At 34.0% G+C, this 25931-nt stretch overlaps 1 protein-coding gene across 1 annotated transcript; it reads right to left on the bottom strand.

Annotated features, from left to right (window-relative positions):
• Nucleotides 1-8373: 8373 nt before the first annotated feature.
• On the bottom strand, nt 8374-25360 carry LOC145667789 (cytochrome P450 9e2-like). The gene is made up of 4 exons (XM_081735227.1): nt 24613-25360; nt 21186-21407; nt 14378-14629; nt 8374-8771 (listed from the first exon to the last, which is right to left on the bottom strand). The coding sequence occupies exons 1-4, from the start codon at nt 25358-25360 to the stop codon at nt 8584-8586; spliced, it is 1410 nt and encodes a 469-aa protein (XP_081591353.1). The 3' UTR covers nt 8374-8583.
• Nucleotides 25361-25931: the final 571 nt, after the last annotated feature.

Below are 25931 nucleotides of genomic sequence, written 5' to 3'. Positions count from 1 at the left end.
GATATTTTAAAAAAAACTTAAAAATAAAGAGACGTGTCATTTATTTTGCTCATAGTGGTACAATAGCCTTTCGCAGGTCAAACTATAGTTCCGCAGGTAAAATATCCTCATTCGGATCTACAAGTGGGGGATGGCTTGGGAGGGACTATTGGACGAGAAAGTAGTAATAGGAGGAAGACAGACAAAGAAAGAAAGACAGGCAAGAGCAAAAGGTTTAGGATAGCGATATGGAAAATACGTACTGTGTTACAGGAGCGAAAATTAGAAAATCTTAAAGAAGAAATGAAACAAAATAATCTAGATTAGATAGGAGTTTGTAAAGTTGAATGGAAAGGGTAATGGGGTGTTGAAAAGCGAAGGATATAGAATGTTTTGTTGAGGTAATGAAAAAGGCAGTCATAATGAAGTAGGAATAATTCTTGGAAATAGCTTAAAGAAGAAGGTAGTGAAAGTAGAATTTATTGATAATTGAGTTATGGTGTTAGGACTTACAGGGAAAACGAAAGATCTAGTGGTGATAACAGACATGTGCACCGACGACTTCGTATGAAGCTGAAGAAGTAGAGGAAAATTATGAGAAAATAGAAGAAATTGTAGACAGGGAGAAGAGGGGTGCATGCGTAATTTTAATGGGAGATTTCAATGCAGTTGTAGGGGAAAAACAGGAAGATAGTATCGTAGGCAAATATGGTTTAGGCAAAAGAATTGAAAGCGGAGAGAGACTGTGAATTTCTGTAGACAGAATTCACTAGTAATTCGTAACACTTGGTTCAATCAGCACAAGAGAGGAAGATGTATACATGGAAATTACCAATAGACGGCGGAAGATATCAGATAAACTAAATTTTGATTCAGGACAGATATCGCAATAGCTTAAAGAATGCGATGACCCTTCTCTGATCATACTCTTGAGCTGGCCGAAATAGATATTCAACTGAAAAATGTAGGCAGAAGAAAAATCGATAACAAAGTGTTGAATACTGAAAAGTTGAAGAACGAGGAAGTAAGAAATCTTTTCGTTTAAAACTTCGAAGAAAAATATTCAAACGAAGAAAACATAGGCGCAGGTAGTGACGCACGGTGGGAACATATTAAAGTTTGCTTACAGCAGTCTACAGAGGAAGCAGTAGGTTGCCGTGAACACAAAACGGCTAAGAAACCATAGGTGACAGAGCAGATGTTGCAGGAAATGTGGGAAAGGAAGACGTGGAAAAAGGTTGATACAGAAGGGGGCAGGAAGATGTACAGAAAGTTAAATAATCAATTACGAGGGGAAACACACAAAGTTTCACAAAACAAAATGCGAGAACATAGATAAATCAGAACTAATTGGGAAATATGAGAAAATGTACAAATAGGTGAAATCTATGTAATTTCGGAGGAAACAAAGGGGTATTACGATGGCAGTAGAAAATAAGAATAGGAAGGTAGTCAACGAGAGAAATTAGGTCATAGGAAGGCGGAAAGAGAATCTTGAATACTTATATGAGAGTAAGGATAGATCGTGTAGCCTAAATGTTGAAGTAGAAAATCAAGTATGCGAGGATGATCAAGGATTTAGTATTCTTCGAGATGAGTTTGAAAAGGCTGTATCCGAGATTACGAACGGAAAGGCAACAGGGGTAAATACTATACCAATCGAATTCATTAAAAATATGGGAGGAAAAGAAAGAATTGCTCCGACTATGCAATGAAATATATAAAATAGGAGACCGGTGAAAATACTTCCTGAAGACGATCATGATACCGATGGCTAAGAAATAAAACCAATGAGAAGTGAGGATTATAGAACTATTAGCCTCATATCTCATACATCTAAAGTTCTGCTCCGAATACTGAACACAAGGTTATAAGGAAGAACAAATAAAGAAGTTGAGAAGGAGCAGTTCGGGTTCAGGAAAGGTAAGAGCACAAGAGATACTATTGGATTATTAAGGGCGATCAGTGAAATATTTGTAGAAAAGGGCTATTATATATAGGTTGTATTTATTGATGTAGGAAAGGCTTTTGATGGCGTGAATGGGGAATTGTTGTTGGGAGTTTTAAAGAAGATTGGGTTGGAATGGAAAGATCGATGACTCATTAGAAACTTACATATGAACCAACAAGTAAGTGTTAGGATAGGGGAAGAACTGACGGAGGAGAGTGCAATTGAAAGGAGAGTTTGACAAGGATGCTGTCACTCACAATACTATTTAATATCTATCTAGAAGAGATAGTGAGAAAGAGCCTACATGATCAAGATGACATTTCAGTAGGAAGTAGAATGATTAGATGCCTAAGATTTGCAGATGATATGGGGCTTGTTGCAGAATCTGAAAATAAAATCAATAAGATGTTAGAAAACCTTAGATTGGGCTTTGAAGAATATGGGTGAAAATAAATGTTAGAAAAACAAAAGCCATGGTGATTGGAACGAAGCAGTCTGTGTCAAATATAAAAGTGGGAGGGGAGAAAATAGAACAAATTATTAGTTTTTGATATCTGGGTAGTATTCTCAGTAATGACATGAAGTACGAACGTGAAATAATAGCAAGAATAGAAACGGCAAAAGAAGCCTTTAGAAATAAGAAAAATATGTTTTGTGAGACCTTGAATAAAAAGTTGAGGAAAAGACTTATGAAATGCTTCGTGTGGAATGTTGTATTATACGAGAGACGGAAACATAGACATTACCTAAACGTGATGAAAAAAGACTGGAAGCCTTAGAGGTGTGGAGAAAAATGGAAAGAACTGGTTTGCTAGAGCAGGAAACGAATTGGAAGGTGTTAAAAATGGCGGGGTAGAAAAGGACACTTTTAGATATTATTGAGTAAAGGAAGAGAAACTGGTTGGGACATTGCCTGAAAAGAAATTGTATAATGAAGGACGTGCTAGAGGGTATAGTGGCAGGAAAGAGAGAGAGGGGACGAAGGAGACTCCAATTAACGGATGATATCAAACAGAAGGATCATACGTAAAGACGAAGAGGTTAGAGGGAGACAATGGAGCATGGAAGCTACTCAGCTGCGGCAAGTGACATGTCAATAAGGGCAAAATGCCTATTATTATTATTATTATTATTATTATTATTATTATTATTATTATTATTATTATTATTATTATTATTATTATTATTATTATTATTATTATTACACTAGACTCTCGCTAATCCGGCCCTCAGTAATCCGGCGCACGTATCTATTTAATTGGTGCATTAACTATGAGTGTGGTTGTCAATATTGCTATTGCTTTAGCTGGTCCAACCAAAAACACGTGCACAATAAATTATCGTGCGAATCCACAACAATGCTTAGTTAAACAATGCTTTATATACTGTACGTAATCGAAATTGTAACATTCTTTATAGTTCGGAATCATGTCTTCTAAAAGAATTACTCAAGGACTAAGTTTTCTTTAAAAATTAATGTATATTTGGTTTTAATAAAGTATATCCTCTATGTTTTAAAATTATATCATTCGAATTCATAAAATACAGTTCAATATATCCCTTATGTTTTGAAAATAAATAAAGAAGAGATAAATAAATAAATCAACTAAATATCAGACACTCAATAATCCGGCACTTCCGCTAATCCGGCACCCATATGTACCAGGAATGGCCGGATTAGCAAGCGTCTAGTGTATTATTATTATTATTATTATTATTATTATTATTATTATTATTATTATTATTATTATTATTATTATATTTGTGTTATGTATTTTGAACCGAACTCAAATTTTTGCTTATACGAGTATTTTTTATTTTATTGAAAATAACTGCACAATAAATAATACTATTCACTTTATGGGTGATATGAATTTGCCAAAAATAGTTGGTTCAAATTTTGATTTTCTACAATCAACTAATAAATTTCAGAGTTTCTATCATTTTATGTTATATCATGACACAGAATCACTCAATGGTGTTACAAATGACTTAAGGAGAACATTAGATTTAGTAATAAATAATCTTTCAATTGTAATAGAAGTGAGAAAACCATCCCAATTAATTATAGAGGATAATTACCACCTACCCCCTTTGTATGAGTTTTCCACATGTTAAACCATTTAGACTAAAAAGACGAAAGAAGCATATTTCAAATTCAATTTTAAGAAACAAAACTATATAAATGTTTATAATAAATTAGTGAGAGTATACTGGTAATATACAACCAAATGTATGGATCCGAATCAAGCAGTAGAAGAAATCTATAAATTAATTTTTATGACATATTTGAGAAGTGCATTCCCTTGAAAAGACCGACACCAGAAAGCTTTCCTTGACGGTTTACTAAAAGTATAATGCAAAAAATAAAAGTTAATGGGAATATCATATAAAACCGGTTCAGAAGAAGGTACGACTAATCACCAATATCATTATAACAAGTACTGCAAACTACATAGAGAAGTGCAGCGTGTAATTGCAATAACACATAACGACTATGCAGAAAATAATATAGTTCAAGGTCCGCAACATTTCTGGACCGGTATTAAAAATAAAACCCAACATCGTTCTTCTGGATCCAAGAATGGTGAAATTGCGAAAGCTTTTGCTAAGTAGTTCCAGTATATTTACAATAAACCATCATCGGTAACTAAATATAGTATAAACTTACATGACAAAAATAACTACATGGGGAACATCAGAACTTATTCCATATCATGCAGATTAATACATAGATATTGAGAATGCAGTAAAGAAACTAAAACCGAATAAGGCAAGTGGGGTCTAACAATATACCATCTTATATTGTGATAGATTGTAGTAACATTTTGAAATATCCGCTATATACGTTATTTAACCTCTCAACAAGGACATTTTTTTTACATATGGAAAGATACAATAAAATATTATAGAAAACCATTATCCTATAGCTACGTATATTACCAAAGGTATATAAAAATGACATTTATGATCAGGCCATGCATTATGTTAAAAGTACAATTTCGTTATAGTAACATGGCTTCCTAGAGAAGAGATCCACGATGAATAATTTGACTATCATTTACGATTTCCTAACTTCCTCCTTGGATAATAATGGACAGATACATGTTATATGTATGCGTTTTTAATAAAGCACTTAATACTGTGGATCGTGGTATACTAATTCGAAAACTTGCCACGTTCAATTTTAGTCCTCTTTTGATATTTTTTTTCTGTCTTACTTGCATAAACTAGGCAATCCGTTCTCTATAAAGAATATAAAACAAAAAGCTTTTGGGTAAATTCTGGAGTCCCTCAGGGATCTAATCCTGGGCCTTTTCGGCTTTTATTATTTATAAATGATATCCCACTTTATATTCATTAGTCTCATAAAGTATTCATTGCAGATGATTTGAAAACATCGTAATTGTGAAATTTATAGATGACTGTCTACTCTTACAACAAGAACTGACCAATATACTAAAATTGTGTACTAGCAATAGACTTGTAAAAACATATGACTTTTTCACTTACTCATCAATGGGATAAGTTTATAAAAATTAAGTACAGATAATATATTAACCTTTTCGTATCATGTGGCTAATATCACCAAGGATGAATATAGAAACCTTGGGTTTCTTGTCAGAACAACCAAAGAATTTTTTAATGGTATTACTTTAAAAGTACTTTTCTTACGTAATATCCAAACTAAAATATGTCTCACTGATTTGGAACACTTCTGTCAAAATATTTAATCAAACAATCGAGTGGATACAAAATAAATTCTTACGTTTTCTCAGATACAAAAGGACAGAATTTTACCCAAAATTTGAACCATATGATAATTTACTTGGTAAGTTTACACTTCAGACACCTGAACAAAGACGGATTTTGAAGGACCTCCTTTTCTCACACAGACGTTTGCACAATGAAACAGACTGTACAGTCATAATTGCAAAAATAATGATCAAGGTTCCATCTCTCAAAACACGCAAGGGAAATACTGGCCTGTTCTATTGTAGGAAGTTACGCTCAAATACACTGTTTATATCACCTACATGGACAATTAGTACTACATACAATAAAGTCAGTAAAGGTTATAAAGATGTAAACATGTTTAATTGTTGTGAAAAGTCCTTCAAAAAGTAATTATGTTGTAAAAAGAACTTTTAAGGAAAATTTATTATTATAACGTAATATTCTATATTTGAGTAGACCCTATCAGTATAATTATAATTTAATAGTTTGTAGTGAAGTATTAGTCTTAAGATTGTGTATTCAAGTATCACATGTAGACACCGTAATTGGGCAGCAATTCCTGTTGTGTCGATAAATAAATTAATAAAATCTGCTTTCTAAATGGGGAGCTGCATTAATCAGTGGTCACAGTAGAGAGGCAAGGGGGAGTTTCGCTTTGCTAAGCCTGCCACCCAACTGCTCCACAGATATGTATTTCAGTCTAGTTCAAGTAATAAATAATTATTCTTGTAGATAAACAAAAAAGTCTCCCAAATTTTCTGCCTCCGCTTACCGCGTTAAGAAATTAAAGGATTCACTGCTTCAGATCCTAACCCACTAGGAAAGTCATCTTCTTTTTATAGTGCATCTAGTTTCTTAGAAATCCACCAGGTGGCAGAGAAGAAAAAGCTACTTCCTATAACAGACAACAAAGTGTCTGTCCTATATTATCTGTGAAGATAACTACTAGCACAACTTTTCACAAATTTGTATCACTTCCTTTTCTGAGGTACCAGTACTGCGAAATAAAAAATGATGCAGAATTACGCATGCCTACAATACTAATTGTATAAAGTTAACAACTAAACAATTGATTTATAAAAAAATCTTATATATACGACACAGTGCTCTTATTCACCTGAATGATGACTAGCAGTGAACGAGTTGTTTATACTACTTCAAAGTGCTCATATAGGGTCAGACTACAGTAGTGCTTACGACATAAACATATGACACAATAATCGTATTCACATGAATAAGGACTAAAAGAGAGCAAAATGTGTAGCTTATTGTCCCTCATACCAGAATACCAGTTGAGTATCCTAAATGAGAGGGCAACAATGCTCTGCATTTTTCGTTCACCTGCAGTCTCTAAACACATACACGGTCATTGCGGTTTCATTACTATAGCATTGCATTCGTAGCGTCAGTGCCGTCTCTTGAAACACCACCAGGTGGCAGCTAAGATGTTAGAAGTAACTTTTGCCAGAGCAACAGGATTCCTCATGTCCCAAACCACGGACTACATGAGTCGTAGTCTGCGAAACCTAATGCCATTTGACAGCTGACCATTGAAGGTAGTTAGTAGATGTGCAAAAGTTGTTTCAATTTTTATAATCAGATGTAGAATATTGCACCGTAAAAGTGACTAAATTTTCCACGAAACTGAGCAACATTTTACGATTATATTTCGGTAAAATCTCAAATGCGACTCAGGCCACTGAAAAAAGTTGTGATGTTTATGGGAAAGCAACAGTCAAAAGATGATTCAGTCGCTTTTATTCTGGAACTTTCGATATCCAAAATGCTCTTTGCGGTGTGTGATCAATCACAGATAAATCAGCTGATATTCTGCGAAAACTTGAACAAAAGTTTGATGTATGCAGTCATGGCATCGCCAACTACCTAAACATTCATCATCAAACAGCGATAAACCATTTGGAGAAAGTTGTCTATAAAAAGAAACTCGACGTCCGGGTGGCATATGACCTGCTACGCTCAAAGAAAACGAACTCGAGTTCTAAAGCGGTTGATTAGAAGTATTGAAAAGTGGATAACTTACGACAACAATGTACGAATAAGATTCTGGTCGAAGCGTGGGAAACCTTCGCAAAGCGAACACTGACGCTCAGGACGGTTACGTGCGATTCTTGAAATTAGAAGAGCATCGTGAACTGGGAGCTGCTACCGCTAGATAGCACGATAGATTTCGACCTGTACTATCGACAATTAGTACCAGTCAACTTACCAACTCGAAAGAAACGGTCGGAGCTGGTCAAACGGAAAAGCTGCCATTCACCAGACTGACAACGTCAGATTGTATACATGGTTAGCAATTCACCAGAAATTAAGAAAACTTGGCTGGGATATTTTGATGTATTCACCGTGTAGCACGGACCTAGCTCTGTAGAACTATTATTGGTTTTGATCTATGTAGAACTCCCTGATTGATGTTAAGTTAGTTTCAAAAGAGGTCTGTGGAAATCACGTTTCACATTCTTTTTTTTTTTTTTACCAGAAACCACACTTATGAGTTTTTTTGTGTTCCCTGAAAATAGTGCACATGGCCTATATAGATTCTTCTTTTATCATTTTCTTATCAATGGCTCAATACTTTTCAGACATCATAATATGAGACTTTCACAAAATATAGTTTAACTTTGGTATTCGTTTATTATAATTGCTTTATATATATACAGATGTTACAGTACTCATTAAGTACCAGTTTTGTAAAGTGGGAAGCCATAGTAGTACAGCTTTCGTGAAAAAGTAGATTTTTCCTCAAAATTACATGAAAGAAAAAAGCTGAGATCTAAGCAGAAGGCTTTCAACGAAATAAACAATGATAGTGTAATATCTACATCGCCACTATACATACACACTGCTGTTTGCAACAATCACATCAACAATTTCTTTTAAACTAATAAGAATTCGTTTTATGTTTTTGGTTTGATACTGTTCTTCCTCCTTACGAATGTAATCCATGGATCTTCCTTAGGGGTAGCAAAGAGCCCTTTTGGATTGAGGCCTAGCTCTTCTGGAATATTCTTGCAAGGCTGGAGTTCAAAATGAGCCAGAATGTAAATAAGAGCAATTTTTAACTCCATCACGGCAAGTTGACGACCTGTCAAATAACAACAATAAAAGTATGTTATTATAAAATAAGTGAGACAATAGTACATTTTCATTTCGTTAGAAGTTTTCGTATACAAATATTATAAAGGTAAAGTGTCTTCTCTGACTATTGCAATTAAACTTATAATTCTGTTGAAACAGTTTCTAGCATATTTTTAGTGTACCTAGTGAAGCCAGAAAGCAAATGATGAAACATAAGATGATTTTGCATTTTTTGTTGCTTCTGGTTCATTAAAGTATTTCACAATCACGGTATATGTTGTAGCATTTCACATTTATAATAAAATTCATAGACACTTCTTATAGTAAAAGACATAATGTAAAACGTAATATATGTGAGGAGTATTGTGAAGTAAAAGTCGTTTTGCAATACTTCTGAACAGAACAAGTTTCTTTCGGTTTCCACACACGCATGCCAATCACTAGCATGTCTTGCATACAGCCAGGCTCCAGACTGCAGTTTATTCCTGCAGTTCAATATGTTATTAATTTACTAATGGTTTTCAGACTTATGAGCATAAATAAGTATGCTAGTCTAGTTTTACGAAATTTGCCGTTTCAAACAATGTTAAAATTTGCTTTACAGCCGGTCTACACTACAGTCTACTTAGCCAATTCAGAAATTCCGCCCTGGCTACAAAGATACTCTGTAATATGAGTGCATCGTATCGCTACCCTGATTTGAAAAAAATATATGCGAAAATCACCCCACAAACAACATATTTTAATTTGCCTTATTCATCTGCAGAATTATTCTGTATGAAATTTCATTTATGGGCGTTGTTATTGCAACATAGAATATTATATAAATGTTAAAAAAATAAAGAGAAAACATATTCAGATAATTCACATTTGATACACAAAAGAAAAATGTAGGCTAGCAAAAGACTTAATTTAATGCATATACAATAGGGTGGGCCGAAAACGGCCGAATTTTTTTTTTTTTTTTTTTTTTTTTTTTTTTTTTTTTTAGAAAATAAAGACTGAGTACCGTGCAAAAGTTGTATAATGTTATATTATGTTTCCTCACCAAAACAGAGCCGGATTAAAAGATATTTAACCGGGCCCCGGGGGCCCCAAAAAACGTTAATTTTTTTTAAAAAAAAAAGTAGCCAGCAATGAAAAATTATTAAAATATATTTTTTAGAAAGTTAAGTTGAAGTACCATGCAAAAGTTGTATAATATTACGTAATGTTTCTTCACCAAAATAGAGCCGGATAAAAAGATATTTAATCGGGCCCCGGGGGCCCGAAAGAACGCTAATCTTGAAAAAAAAGTAGCAAGCAATGAAAATATTATTAAAATATATTTTTAGAAAGTTAAGTTTCAGTACCGTGCAAAAGTTGTATTATGTTATATTATGTTTCTTCACCAAAACAGAGCCGGATTAAAAGATATTTAACCGGGCCCCGGGGGCCCCAAAGAACGTTACTTTTGAAAAAAAAATAGTTGCGAGTAGTGAAAATATTGAAATATTTTTTTTAGAAAGTTAAGTTTGAGTACCATGCAAAAGTTGTATAATATTATGTTTCTTCACTAAAATAGAGCCGAATAAAAACATATTTAACCGCGCCCCGGGAGCCCAAAAGAACGTTAATGCTGAAAAAATATGGCTGTGAGTAGTGAAACTATTATTATTATTTTTGTTTTCAGAAAATTAAGTTTGAGTACCGTGCAAAAGTTGTATAATGCTATGTTTCTTCCCCAAAACAGAGACAGATAAAAATATTTCACCATTCCCTGCGGGTCCGAAAAGTGTTTTTTTTTTAATATATATATATATATATATATATATATATATATATATATATATATATATATATATATATATATATATATATATATATATATATATATATATACCATTATTTTAAGTATGCATAGAAAATTAGTTAAGATTCCTAATACTTTAACTTGACCCCACGCTTTTAAATGTTCTGATCTGATGTGCAGCTCTTCGCCTGATTGGTGTTTAGTAGATATAATAGTACGGACACAAATACATAAGGTAAGATTGAAAAATTGTCCATCATACACCAAACCAGCCCAGAACTCACCACGTGGAGATGGCTACACAGCGAGTTCCTCCCACCTACCCTCCTCTTACTTAAAGCTCCTTAGTTGAATCTTGGAACAAAATATTGAGTATTATGTTCGAAGTTTGGTAGATACTTTCGTGCTTCCAGTTTTGCGCGAATATAACCGTCTCGTGGTGCAACACTACCGCATACTTCTGAAGATGATTCCGTTACTACCTTTACACACCTCTCCAAAGCCTGTGTGTGGAAAGGGAACGTGACAAACTGTGAAACCTCCTCTTTCCACAATCATTTTGGTTAGTTCTTCTGTTGATATGTTAGCCGAAATTGGAGGTTTCGTTACTATTACTTCTGACCAATCGGTCAAATCGATATAATCCCCATATTCTTCAGTGCTTTGCCTACTGCAATTGTCAATTAGAACTATAGTTTGGTAATTTCGGCCATCAAAATAGACCCTTAAAATTAGTAGGTTTACAATGTCGACTGTTTCTTTTTTTCTCTTTCTTTTTCATTTTTTGCTAGTTTCTTACGGATTTTGTTTTTATCTACTACCTTGTCTTGGTTAGTTTTGTTCAGTAAATTCATACCTTCTAAAACAGCGGATACAATTTTAGCAGCCGACCTATTCGAGACACCTGTTAAATCTTTTGCGGTACTCATTTGTTTAGGGCTCACTATTGTTTATTTAGGTTTATTTTAGATTTTATTCTCTAAACGATATCTCCATGCGAACTCTTCATCGTCTGAATTCGGGGTGGAAGCGCTTAATGTATGTTCCAAGTACGGGATTGAGGCTAACGATTGTAACCCTCTTGTAATTGGTACCGCAGCATCATAATCGATCTGTGTGTCATGCTTTATTTTGAGCATATGGGCTTCTGCTTCATCTACATTGCAATTCGTCATTTGTCTCTGATTTCTCTGATCTAATATGAGCTCCCACTCCAAAAGCGGTATATAATTTGACTTACCACACTTACAGGTTAATCTATCGCAGCATTTGCAAGAGAAAATATGATATAACTTCTGAGCACCGTTCTTAAATTTCTTTAATTTGGCTCTTAATGGGGTATATCTCATTTCTTAATGGGGTTAACGATCGTTTTGCATTTTGAGTTGTAATTCAAAATCATATGCTTAATTCGAAGGCAAGACAATACAGGAAGAGAGGCTCGCAGCCATATTGTTTCTAGTTTATTTGAATTCAACAATGTAAGCGCCGCCTTCGGAAAGCCAGTGTTATGTATTTTGCATCCAGATGCGAAAAAGTGATATTATCTTAAAGTTTGAGAGTTCTGAGGTGGGCTCAACACAAAGGTTTTTTGTGTGTTAATATGGTAGTTATGAAAGTTAGTTAAGCTCTTAATAGTTATTTGCGTATATTGAAACCATGTATTTCATGTTTTGTGTATTAATAGTATAGTCTGGTAAAGTGTTATTATTACCTAAAACCATTTTATTTGAACAAAAAAATTAGGAACTTTAGGGCCACGGGGGCCCGGTTAAATATTGTTTTAAAATCAACATATTTGACATGGCTTCATTTCGTACCAATGCACAACTTTTGATAACTACTCAATCCTGAATATCTGAAAAAAAGTTTTTCGGCCCACCCTAATATACAATTCTACCTTCAAGCCTCGAGTGCTGCATTGAACATTCGTGTTTCATAGTCCATAGAGTTGGTTAGTGAATAATGAGAACGTTTAATTGAACATGACTTAAACCTATAGTGTAAACAGTTCGATGACTCGGATGCAACAGCTACATCACTATTTTTAAGAGGAGAATTTATATTGCTTATTATACGCTAGGTACGGCGCATTCAGTTCATAAGGGAATCATGTTCATTGTGATCATTTTGGACATGTTTGATCTCTAACTTAAAATTTCCACCTGAAGCTCCTTTCAGAGAATAAAAGATTTAGAGTCCAGATGTTATAAATATTTCTTATATTGTAAAAAATATATATTGTGTGAACTTTAACAATATACTTAAACGTAACATACAACCTTTTTCTCTCTTTTTTCAAATTTGCAGTAATTGAACTTGATCCTATTGTGCTCTGAACACCCGAAATGAACATTATTATACTTTTTGAGCATTATAATAAATGATTTAAGAAACATCGTAACTAATAAATACGTCATAAAGTATCACAATACATATTTCACAGTTAGTTCTAAATGTATAGGTTACCACATATTGCAGAGTTCACTTCTTAATGTTGCATTGTAATATAAACACATCAAAATAACGTATAAAATACAGCTTTTTAATACATTCGTAGTTTATTTTAATTTACTATTTGTACCCATAAAAGTCATAAATATACAGAACTTCATAAAACTGATAAATGAATGTACCACTTCTTAAATTTGTTCCCATATTGAAGACATGATGGACACGTGTCGAAATGTCTGAAGGATACATAAATAAGTGGCATATAATGTTTCTTAAATAACCTTTTTACAATACTCGTATTGTCTTAGACCAGTATACCATAATTTTTCTTTCTTGAATTTTCTGATTTAGAAGCATTAGAATTAATTGAATTTGTTTTTAAGTGCAAGACGATGTTTCCATAACATTGTTAGTGAACTAGAAGAACCTGTCATGGTATTATTTCATTTACAAAAGATAAAAAGAATGATGCATTGAAGTGATGTATTAAAATTACTCCGAAATAGATCTTCTTTGTCGATAATTAGATAGACATCTTACAATAATTTCATATGGAATTTTATATATTCACTGCAATTATATCCTTCTCATTTACATCCTAAAACAAATCGACAATATCAAAACAACTTAATAGTTCAAACAAAATGTGAACAAACAATGATATTAAGTAGTTAATCGGAAACATGTAACGTAAGTAATTAATAGAAATACCAGCGGGAATTGTGATCATACCTACCTACTGGCTATTACGATTCGTTTGGGTGTGATTGAACCAGGATTTGATTTTCCTTAAGACTACAGAGACTTTTTCAATTTTCGATCGTGGTTGGTCATCAACTAAATACTTCAAACGTTACTTGAATAATTGAATCAGTCATTTGAGAAATGTGAATAATTCAGGAAAGTCCATTTTCATTTGATGTGTACGATTTAAATAGCATCGACAAGAGAAAATGTAGTAATATCGAAAAAAACTTGATTTGTGCGTTGTACAAAACTGCAAGTAATGGATAACAAAAGTCAGAAACCAATAGAAAGCCGACTATTGTTCAGGACATGAAACTAGTTTTCCATTTTAAAGAAAGTAGAATTTTATGAAAAAATCTATTTCTCAAATGACTGATTATATTTTGTATCACTGAACTTTAATTGTTTAGTCAGCCAGCCATTTAAAGGTATTAACAGTAAGGAGTTTAATTTTGTATCAAAAGAAATTAGACGCGTAACAATTCCTACAAAGTTCCAGAATGAGTCTGAAACGAAGTAGATTTAAATTTCTATTCCATATACTTTCTTCAATATATCTTCGTATACATTATTGTATCTCAATCTATTCATACACTCCTTTACGTATACACGGAACTTACCAAGACACTTTCGTGGACCAGCTCCGAATGGCAAATAAACATCACGGTTAAGTGTTGCTTTGTTTTCTTCACTGAACCTTTCTGGGTCGAATTTCTCTGGATCAGGAAAGTTATCAGGGTCCCTATGTAAGCCATGAACCGAAATAAATACCAGAGTCCCTTTCTCAATAGTCACTTTCTCTCCTGGAATCTGGTATGTTTGGGTGCATATTCTAGGAAAGAAGGAAACAGCTGGGTACTTTCGAAGAACCTCTATAAAGAAATATTATGTATGTTATTAGGTTCAACCTGTAATTAATAACAATGCTGTAAATAAAAAAAAATACCGCAAAGCAGTGATAACAGGTAGCCAATGAAGAAAAGAGAGGGACATGACAGCAATAAATCTCATCACTTCAAGAAACCCTTTTCTTGTCGCATTCTTCACTGGAGAATTAGCAGGAAAACACACTTAGTAGACAAAACTCACGAGATGAAATACATTGTCTGGAAAGTAGTGCTGCTTTAGATGTATATCATTCAACAGTTTCTAAATGCATTTCTGTGTCTCAGTTGGACCATGTGTATTCAACGTAAGTGCACATGACGTCGATACTGAAAAGGTAAAGTGAAGACTAATAGAAATTTAGCAAGACAAGAATTAGTGCCAGAGTAATAGGAACATTCACATGTCAATAATTGATTACACACGGGGAGTACAGTGTACAACCTTGGTGCTAAATGGTCACGGTCAACAACATTTTGTTAGAGTTGTCAGAGTCAATTAATGAGTCGCACTATCTTTGTTGGCACCAGAAATCAATATCGCAGATACCTGACACGTATCCAATATGAGGTATTCTTAGCGTCTATGTGATATGGAAGCATATAATCAAACACGTCTTTCAATTAGTAAAGTCAGAGAAAACACTACCTGACTATGATGTTGTTACTGGTCCATGGGGTACTGCGAACATGTCATATAATCTGACAAGTCTACGGTCAAGTTTTAGAGGCAATAGTGAGATTCATGTATGGTGACGACTCCATTAAATCATAGCTCCCAGTAGCCAGCAAAGCATATTGACGTTTACTGCTGACTTCGCTGCATGGAATGGGTTCTTGTAACAGGAACTGGGAGCAATTCCCTACCTAAATTGATTAGTGAATGGTGACCTGTATATCCACTGTTTTAAGGCTATTTCCATATCTAAGTAGAGAGCAGACGACCATGATATGACCTAAATATCATATGAGTTTTTACTGTATGTATTAAAATAATTATTCCCGTTTTAATATGTAGGTGTGAACGTTGGAAGTAGAGAATAAAAAGCTGAAAGCCTGAAAATGTTTTGAAGATTTATTTGTTTTAGAAGTTAATAATAGAACTTATTAATGTACATGGTTCAATAATAGCATATTCACAAGACAAAAAGCATCGCTTATCTTGACTGAGAACGCAACATTCATCATCCATTCAGAAGAATTCACCTATGAAGTTTGAAAATACTTGCAGCATTTTTCTTTTCATTGCATGCAGCTATTGCTGATCAGTAAGATTAACCTAACGACAAATATTGGGTCTATTAAGATTTTGTGAAGTCCTAAAGCTTTCATTTCTTAAAAAAAGGTAACTATGAATTTATAAAGGATATTTTATTATTATTATTATTATGTTAATGCATATATTTGGATCATATATAAGGATAAATTATATTCAAATTAGTGTATCAAATGATCAAAGAAACATTTGATGAACTAGTTATTTTCAAGTTAAATATGATAAATGTAAAGAAAAATGTAATATAATCTGACACTAATTGAAACCAGTATGAAAAATGTATATCCTAATGTCTACTAAGAAAGGAACAGTTAAATTCCCAAACAGAAATCACAATTACACTTTCAAAACTGAGAGGATCCATTTAAAGAATTAGTAAATTGAAAATATTAGAATTATCTCTGATATTATTGAAAAATTAATACTGAATTAATTGGAAGTGTAGAGGCTGTTACCTAACATTTCGATATTTAATTTTAGGATATGGCGTACAAATATGAGCGGTATAATTATTTTAATAGTAACAACGAATACAAAGCAAAATATTATCCTTCAGGAAATCCTACAAACAAAACCTTTTCATTGTAAATACCTTTCCACTAGTGACAAGCATCGGATACCTAATCACAAATTAAAATTTAAACCAAATGTTCTTTTCAACATCCGCCGAATCACATAGCGACTGCTGCTTTATGAGTTAAATATTAATTAACTGAGTCAAATGTTTTTCTAGAACAACGAGGCGAGACGGAAACTAGCATTTAAATTTGTATTGGAATAAGGATTTTCTTCAAATAATACTTTATCAGGAATAGAACCTGGGATCATACTTAACAATACGTGTTATCTATATGGCCAGAAAGAAACATTTCAAAGCACTTCTTAATAGTGTTTAATGATAATTTACAAGAAAATCAGCAATAAACTAGTGTGCAAACTTTGAAGACGAAAGTAATTTTCCATGCTCTTCACTGTCAAATGGTACAGACTGATAAAACTTCAACCATACATACAAAGTAGTGGTAAGGTATGATACAGAAAGCGACAGAAACAAACACGTGATTAGAAGAACAAAAATGACACTTTCATAGAGGAAAAATAACTTAAGCTGAAAGCACTGCACCTGCGATGCCGTCCTGACAATGCTCCCGCTGTTTGATGTCGATTCGTTCTTGACTGTTTACTAATTTAGTGGTCACTCCTGTAGATGATCGTGGGCGACCATCGTTCCTTTTTTTTTCGTGCAGCATCAGTTGTGCTTTGGTTGCTCCTCATACACGTGAAACAGTGCTGTGAACAATAACTTCTGGAGCACAACCATCACACTTCATCCTTCTTCCAGTTTCCTGAGGCGATGCTTCCGCATGTAAAGTCACCCCAATATCTCTGGGTCATGTTGTTGTGAGCATGACTCAGATGCAGTACGATGCACTTTAGCAACTCTATGACTGACACATAATGTCTCATCACTTGCATTCAACTGCTTCGTGCTAAGGTAGCAGACTCATTCGGATTTACGATCAAATTGACGTCAAGCTATGCAGCACCATGCACATGTCGGAGACCACTGATAACATGCTACCGGACTTTCTTTCATTATCATCAACTACGCAATAGTTTAGGTTACTTTATTTATCTTGTACTTAAGTTCTGTATACCGATATACTTTGTGATTTTTCATTCTAGACCTCTTCTGTTCAAATAAAATTTATCCTAACGTAATTTTCATGCAGAGATTGATGTGAAAATGAATGAAATTGAGATACGTTCTCAATTCACTTCCATTGCTAGAAATCCCTTCCCTTGCTAGGAATTCTGAGGAAGATAACTCGTGAGGTTCCTCTTGAATAGATTTAAAAAATTATAAAACTGTAGGTCTGAATAAAACACAAGAGTACGACTGTAATGTTTTTTTTTTCTTTTTACAATAGTAGTTTATTATGCGCTGTTACTCTGATTATAAGTTAGGATATAATTCTACTCTCCTTTAGCTTCATAATGAAATATCTTTATCGTGATATTGAGGGCCATCAATACTATGACAATGGTCTAATGAACAAGATGTAACATTTTCACGCATAGCTTCGTCATGTCATAAAACAAAAACATTAAGCAAATTGTGAAGTATCCGCAAAAGATCAACTATGGCTATTTTCACTATAACTCTCCGCTCACCTCCCTGTTAATTTAGGGAAAGAGCTTATTCAGAATTGAAGGATACAAGTGAGTAGAAGTCAAGGGCAGAGTGGAAGTCATTGATAGTGTACAAAACGTTGGAATGTGCAAGCCAGGTTCGAGTAAGAGATCAAGAACACATTTGAATACAGATTGAGAGGGCGAGTGTTAGAATAAGTTTACTTCGGATTGTCAAAATACGTGTTAATAGTAATCGGGGATGAAATTATTAAACTTGAAGAACAAGAAGCAATTCGAAATAAAGAGTAGAATGAGTGAAAGTAAACTATGAATTAGGAGTTGAACAGTAAGGTAGATGATGTGCTCTTATGGTCAGTTTGGAGCTGAAAGTAAAGGACAAAAGTTGAATATGTTGTGGTAGGAGCGAAAAAGAGTGTACAAAAATATATCCTGATGGTAGAGCTCGCCTATTTGATCAGCATTATGAGATATATATGCTACAAAATTACGGTGGCTACAAAATCCGAATGAAATAACTACACAAAATTTCGCAGATATCAGGCGGGAAACTTCCAAAACTTTTAGAACAAAGAAACGGGATTTTTTGAAAGCTAAAATTAAGGAACTTGAAGATAATAGTAAAAATAAAAATATTCGGGACATGTATAAGGGGATCAGCGAATTTAAGAAAGGCTATCAACCTCGTGCTTATATATTAAAGAAATCTGACGGAACAGTTCTCACTGATACGGATAGCCTCTTAAATAGATGGAAAGATTTCTTTAACGATTTGCTGAACACGCAGCCAAAAACTAATGTGCGTGGAGAAAAGGAGATACACACCGCAGAACCGTATATTCCAGAACCCAATCGAATAGAAGTGGAAGCCGCGATAAAGAAATTAAAGAAACACAAATCTCCGGGTGTTGATGAAATTCCGGCTGAGTTAATTTTAGCTGGAGGCGAAAAATTGTGGAACAAGATACACAAACTCATTCTCCTTATCTGGAACAAGGAAGAATTGCCACAAGAGTGGAAAGAGTCAATCATTGTTCCAATTTACAAGAAAGGCGACAAAACTGACTGTAATAATTATCGAGGCATTTCTCTTCTGTCAACATCCTATAAAATCCTTTCAAATATTCTGTTAGCAAGATTGACCCCATACGCAGATGAAATTATTGGAGATTATCAGTGCGGATTTAGACGAAATCGATCAACTATCGACCAAATATTTACCATTCGCCAAATACTCGAAAAGAAGTGGGAATACAATACCCCGGTACATCAACTATTTATTGATTTCAGAAAGGCTTACGACTCGGTTAGGAGAGAAACATTATACAACGTTCTTACAGAGCTTGGAATACCGAGAAAGCTAATTAGATTAATTAAGATATGTTTAAGTGAATCCCAAAGTAAAGTCCGGGTAGGAAAATTTTTGTCCACGAGCTTCCACGTCGAAAATGGCCTGAAACAAGGAGATGCGTTGTCGCCATTATTATTTAACTTTGTGCTGGAATACGCCATAAGGAAAATCAAAGATAGCAACCAGGGCCTAGAGTTGAACGGCATTCACCAGGTTATGGCATATGCTGATGATGTAAATTTAATAGGGGATGATAGGAGAACAGTAGAAATAAATGCAGAGATCTTATTAAACGCTTGCAGGGACATGGGTTTACAAGTAAATGCAGAGAAAACTAAATACATGGAAGTGCGTCGGGACCGTAATACGGCAAATTATGAATTGGTTGAAATATTAAATAATACTTTTGATAAAGTGGATACTTTCAAATATTTAGGATCAATATTAACAGACGAAAATCATATTCACGAAGAAATTAAATGTCGACTAAAAGCAGGGAATTCGTGTTACTATTCGGTTCAAAATCTCTTGTCGTCGCGAATTCTGTCGAGGAATTTGAAGCTTAAAATATATAAAACGATAATCATGCCTGTTGTTCTGTATGGTTGCGAAACATGGTCGCTTACTCTGAGGGAAGAACATAGACTGAAAGTATTTGAGAACAGGATCCTGAGAAGAATATTCGGACCCAAGAGGAACGAGAATGGGGAATGGCGGAAGCTTCATAACGAGGTACTACATAGTCTATACAATTTACCCAACATTGTTAGGGTCGTCAAGTCTAGGAGGCTTAGGTGGGCAGGTCATGTAGCTAGAATGGAAGAAAGTAGAAACGCTTTCAAAGTCTTGACTGGTAGACCCATAGGAAAACGACCATTAGGAAGACCTAGGCGCAGATGGGAGGATAATATTAAGATGGATCTCGCAGAGATAGGAATACAAAGTAGAAACTGGATCCAATTAGCTAAGGATAGAAGTCAGTGGAGAGCTTTTGTGAACGCGGCACTGAACCTCCGGGTTCCATAGGCCATAGAGTTAGTTTAGTTAGTTAGTTATGAGATATATATAGTTTACTGTGGTACGAGAGAAGACTGGTACCAAAACCTATTAAAGTGACTGTTTATTATCAGGATTACCTTGCCATAGAGCTTAAGATGTTTGATATATTATTACGATTATTAATAGTAGTGGCAGAGAATCGTGATGGAATAGTCAGTAAAATGTCTACCTCTTTCTGCATGACATGCATTCGATCACTGAAGTGGTGAGATTTATTTTTCGTTCTACTGTTCTAAAGCTGCGCAGCAGTTCATTAAGTTTCTGATTCATTAATATCTTTGAAACCTACTACCAAGTGTGGCCGGGGTGTGATGCTGGCAACATCTTGAGTATGTGCCTGAGACATGAAAATTTGTAGCCTTACTCCTACACAACCAATGACCCATTTTGGCCTCTCTCGTATGGAGTACCTCTTCCACTAATATAAGTAGCAGTGGTAATAATAGTAATAGTAGTGGTAGTATAAGTGATATATATATTTAAATATTGAAATTTGTTGTATAAATGTTCATAAATCTGAATGTAGAAACATGAAAGCAAACATTTTTATAAGCATATTTACTTTAAACGCACATAATTAATAACTTGATGTAACACTATATTAGAGATATTACCGCTTCTAAACTGAAATAAACACTTCTTACTATTGTTATATATTGGATTCAACAATTATTATTGTTTACAGTTCTTTAAGATGTACATACCTGATATTACTCTATCAAGTTTTTGAAGAGTTTGTACACCTTCATAGGTTATGTCACCTTCGTTTTTTCGAAGAAATTCATCTACTTCATGTCGAAGACTATCCTGAAACTCGCTGTATACTGCAAGTTGGTGACAGGCAAATATCAAGGTGTTACTTGTCGTTTCGAAACCACCGAAAAATATTCCAGCCAACGAACCAGCAAGAACATTATCTGACGTATCTAGAACAAATTTAAAAATGTATTTTTGGAATTTATTACACTTTAGTTGATTTTCGACTTTATAAGTTTAAATTTCGACTTCATATTCTGAAGTATTGAACAATTGAAGCGAGCGTTGTGAAACTTCTACAGTTCGATTAAATTTGCATTTGTGTGTCTGTTTATTTATCATTCTGTTCCACGATAGCTCTCGTAAACCTTATCTGATTTTGATTAAGCTTAGTATGTGCCTTTCTTACACTTGCAGGAATAACTATATTGTTTGCGGTGGCAGTCTATAAAGTATAATTGGATAAAAAAAAAAAGTAAAATCCGCCACATGTAGCACGTTTACTCGTATATACTGTATTTCCAGGTCAATTTTCGAATATAAACCAAGTAAAAAGAATTCAGCTATAAAAAAGACTTCCTGTACATTTCTATAATATTGATAATATCGCCACTGCTTAGAGTTAAAGCCTATCAAGAACAAAAATGTGAATTCAATCACTCAACCCATCACTGTAACTTCAAAAATATATTCTACGATAATTTTCGTTACAAAAATGTTCGATTATGACTAATATATCATACATCTTCACGCACCCCAATCATTCACTCTGCAGAGTGTGAAAATCAGTAAAGAATAAAAGTTGTGCATTTACTCTTTTATTCCCTCTCCAATTTCTTCCATGGAGAGTTCCATAATGAATTCTCTAAAATTCTTTCTGTGTTGGTACAATGAACGGTTTATTTTCATTGACACTTATCCGTGAGCCCCACCGTTTGAATTAAAATCAAGCAAGAATGAGCAGTGAATTCGATCCATTACAACGGTTTTGATGTAATATGCCGTACATTTTTTAAGACTTCACAACAATTAACTGTGCTTAGATCTGAAATCTGTAAATAATTAAGCTGTGGTACTAACAACGGAACACCTATTTTATCAGAGTTCTACAGTGACTTCTATAGAACTCATTCTGTTTTACGTACAAAAATATACATAAATATTATGTATATTTTTCTGAAACACACTCAGACTTTCACAAAATATTGTGTTTTATTGGACATTAGAGACTTGTTCATATTGTTTGCTTTTGAAATTAGGGATTGCTGCAAGAATGCAAACTTCACTAATATTTTCTATTAGTTGCTTAAAGTTAGTACCTACAAGATTTGAAGCTCAGGTAGGCACACATCTAATGGTATTTACCATGAAAATCACTTGAACTGTTTTCTTTTTATTAATAGCCATTAGCGTTGGGAATACATTTTCTACTTAAATAACAGGTATTTAAAGTCAGTGAATGAATTTTTATTTATGATCCAATGAAATCTGGTAACAGATATAGAGTTACAAATACAATTTATATCTATAGTAAAAGTTCCAATATTTCAATGAGCTTGCAATCCGTATTTTCTAACAATCCCCTGTCTATAAATGTGTTATTCAGAACAAACGTGATTTAATGACACTTCTCCGAGTAAACCGACTCGGTTAGTTCAAGATAGTGCCTAGAACTGCACCTAAAGTGTAGAGTACAACATATATAAATCCAAAATTATTATTTATTTTATTTTTTACATCAATGCAAGACAATTTGAGCAGTCATTTTTCTTATTATGTGGAAGTGCCTCTTGTTAATCCTAATTTATAATCCTTATTAGAAGCAGTTCGCATTATAGTGTTTTTGCTCCAGATGTTATAACAGAAAGTCGTTTCAGATTAATGGTAAAAATTTAGTTCCCTAACCAACTTAAGAAATATTACAACGGCTCTAGTGGCTGTTGTGCAAGCCCTGTCTATTAGCTATATCACACTATGCATCTCAATTTACACCGAAGGAGACTGGGTTAAAGCAGAGTTAGACTAACAAGACTATTTAATTCCTATTGACAAACTTCCCAAAAATTATTGAATGTGTGCGACTGTCGATACCCAGCACTCGTTTCAACAATGCGAACCCATAAATATTCATACACAATTCAACAGAGAGTTTTACAAAAATTTCTGTGAAAGAGAGTCCATGTATTATTGTTTCACGTGTCATCCCTCCATGTACGTCTAAGCTTACTTAGAAATATGATTTGACGTCTTGTCCCAAATGATGACAAGGCGAGATGTATCGCTGCCATATAGTTACAAAATATTTAGGCAGTATATTGACTCTAAAATGTTGGCCCGGGAATAAGAGACTTGTTCGATCTGCACATCAAATACAGTAGTAACCACCAGTAACTATAAAACCCCGTAGGAAACTTTCATCACATTCACGAACCATATCAGGACGTCGTCTGAAATTACAAGGACGAAAGAAGACGTCTTTCTTCGTGTTATTCGACACATACACATTTACCTAATGAAATGTCACTACAAAATTCTACCTGTCCCCTGCAAGATGCTATCCTTAAAGTTTTCTTCTGTACGTTTTCTCCTCACGATATGTGACGAAAGGAGCATATTAACTTGATCCTTGTGTTTCTTTGCGATATTTAACTCTTGCCCAATTTTGTGATTCACGGGTTTCGACGGAACGTTGTGATACTCTCACTGTCGTTTTTTGAGATAGAGGGTTCTCACGTTGCACCAAGGAGTACATATTTTGCATTACTTCGCGGCTATCCCTGGATCTCCGTTATCTAAGATAGCCAATATTACACGGCTCAGCTACAACAGGGATGTATATTTTGTTGCAATTCAATACGGCATTAATTGCAATCTTTGACGCACTGAAATCTTTTGTCTTAACTTGTTTACTGATTATACTTTAATTATAGCCCAAATAGCAAAATGTTGTTCTACCAAAAGACTGTAATTCAGTTAGTCATTTGGCCACACACGAAAATAAGAATCATTCCCCTTTCAAGTCAAGACACTGTACTCTGGAATTAGCCACAATAACTTCTCGGGAGTATACACACAATAACTTCTCGGGAGCTGCTGCCTACAGATCAAATTTGTTACCATAAATCTGAAATGACTTTTCTCGTTTGTATATTAGACATGGTTATCAGAAAACGAATAACAAGATTGATAATGTTACATTCAAAGGTTTTCTTTTGAAGTAAAAATTGCAAATTAGAATTTACTAATCTTGCCTAATCCTCTATACTTCTACGGAAGCACTTAGCTCAGTAGAAAAGGGGCTTCAAACCATAAAAATATACAAATTAAGCAATAGTGGCAAGAAAATTTATAAAAGAATCGGAAATCAATACTTACCCACTTCAGTTAGTGGTATTTGTTTGTTCCTTTCTTTAGCAACATCTTTATGATTTTCTCTCGCTTTAAGTTTTGTCTCATCGTGTAACTTCTTCATCAAAGTAAGCACATTTTTTCCTGATATTTCATTTCTTTCAACCATATCAAAAAATTTATACGTTAGTTCGATGAATACATTCTCTAAATATTTATCAACAAAGCGGATTCTGAGTATTCTCACAATAAAAGGTGCCAATATTATAAGGGAGAAAGTAATAATTCTCTTGAATGTCTTATCAGTTACTTTCATAGCAAGATCAAAATAGCCATTATCTTGAAACTGGCGTCCATTAACACCAAAAGCAAATCCTGCAATTATGTTCATGGGATATAATTCGCACACGTTTGTAAGCTCAATCCTACCATCAGGAAGAAGAGATTTCTCAATTTCTTTGATAATCTCAGTTGCACAATTACATATTGAGTGCATCATGTTCTTAACCCTGCTAGGACTAAATGCTGGAGATAACAATTTACGGTAAAATTTCCATCGCTCATCTAACATCCAGAAAAGTGCATTTGGAGATAATGAATCCGCGTAGTTTTCTGCACCATAACCCATGTTTCTAAAGTATTCAAAATCTTTTACCATTATATATTTGATTAATTCTGGATCCCGCACCAGAATTGCAGGTCGCATTCCTATGAAAAATCCACCATACCTATGCCCTTTAAGTTGCGCGTAGATATCGGCTAATTGTTGTCCCATACTGATCCTCAACATCATCATCCTTTGACAGCTTCCAAAAATTGGAAGTGGTTTTAAATACGGAATGCCTCTTATTTTCCAGTAGCTGAACTGCCATATGTAAAATAACAAAATTCCGATTAGAAATATTAGTAACACCAATGCTGACATTGTAACGGCTGTTTGCTGAATCCGCCTTAGATGTTAAATTTCAGAAGAAATTAGTTCCACTACCTGAAAAAAAAATCTTTGATCAATATAAAAAACCAAGCTTTATTTTAATATGTTCTTAAAAATAGTTACATTTTCTCTCATTTTCCTTTATCATATTCATTTCATCATCATTCATTTCTTTTATTAACATTTTTGTAGATAAATTATTAACATTCTTGTGATATAAGTGCAACAATCATGTTTGATTCATGGTGAAAATAACTGTTGCCCCAGTTCTGATTTCGTATTGAATCGTAGATTCGCACATCACATAGCTCATTTACTTTATGCAATGGAAAGGATAAATTGATCTGTGTCTATTATCGTTTGCAGTAGAGGTACAAGCTGGATTTTATAGTTTGTTTTATAGATTGAGTAC

Source organism: Thermobia domestica, chromosome 13 (genome assembly GCF_964235325.1).
Source record: "Thermobia domestica chromosome 13, izTheDome1.hap1.1, whole genome shotgun sequence".
In the NCBI taxonomy this organism is placed as follows: Eukaryota; Metazoa; Arthropoda; class Insecta; order Zygentoma; family Lepismatidae; genus Thermobia; species Thermobia domestica.
Note: the sequence above shows the minus strand (reverse complement) of the source record. Positions and strands in the feature narration are given on the sequence as shown.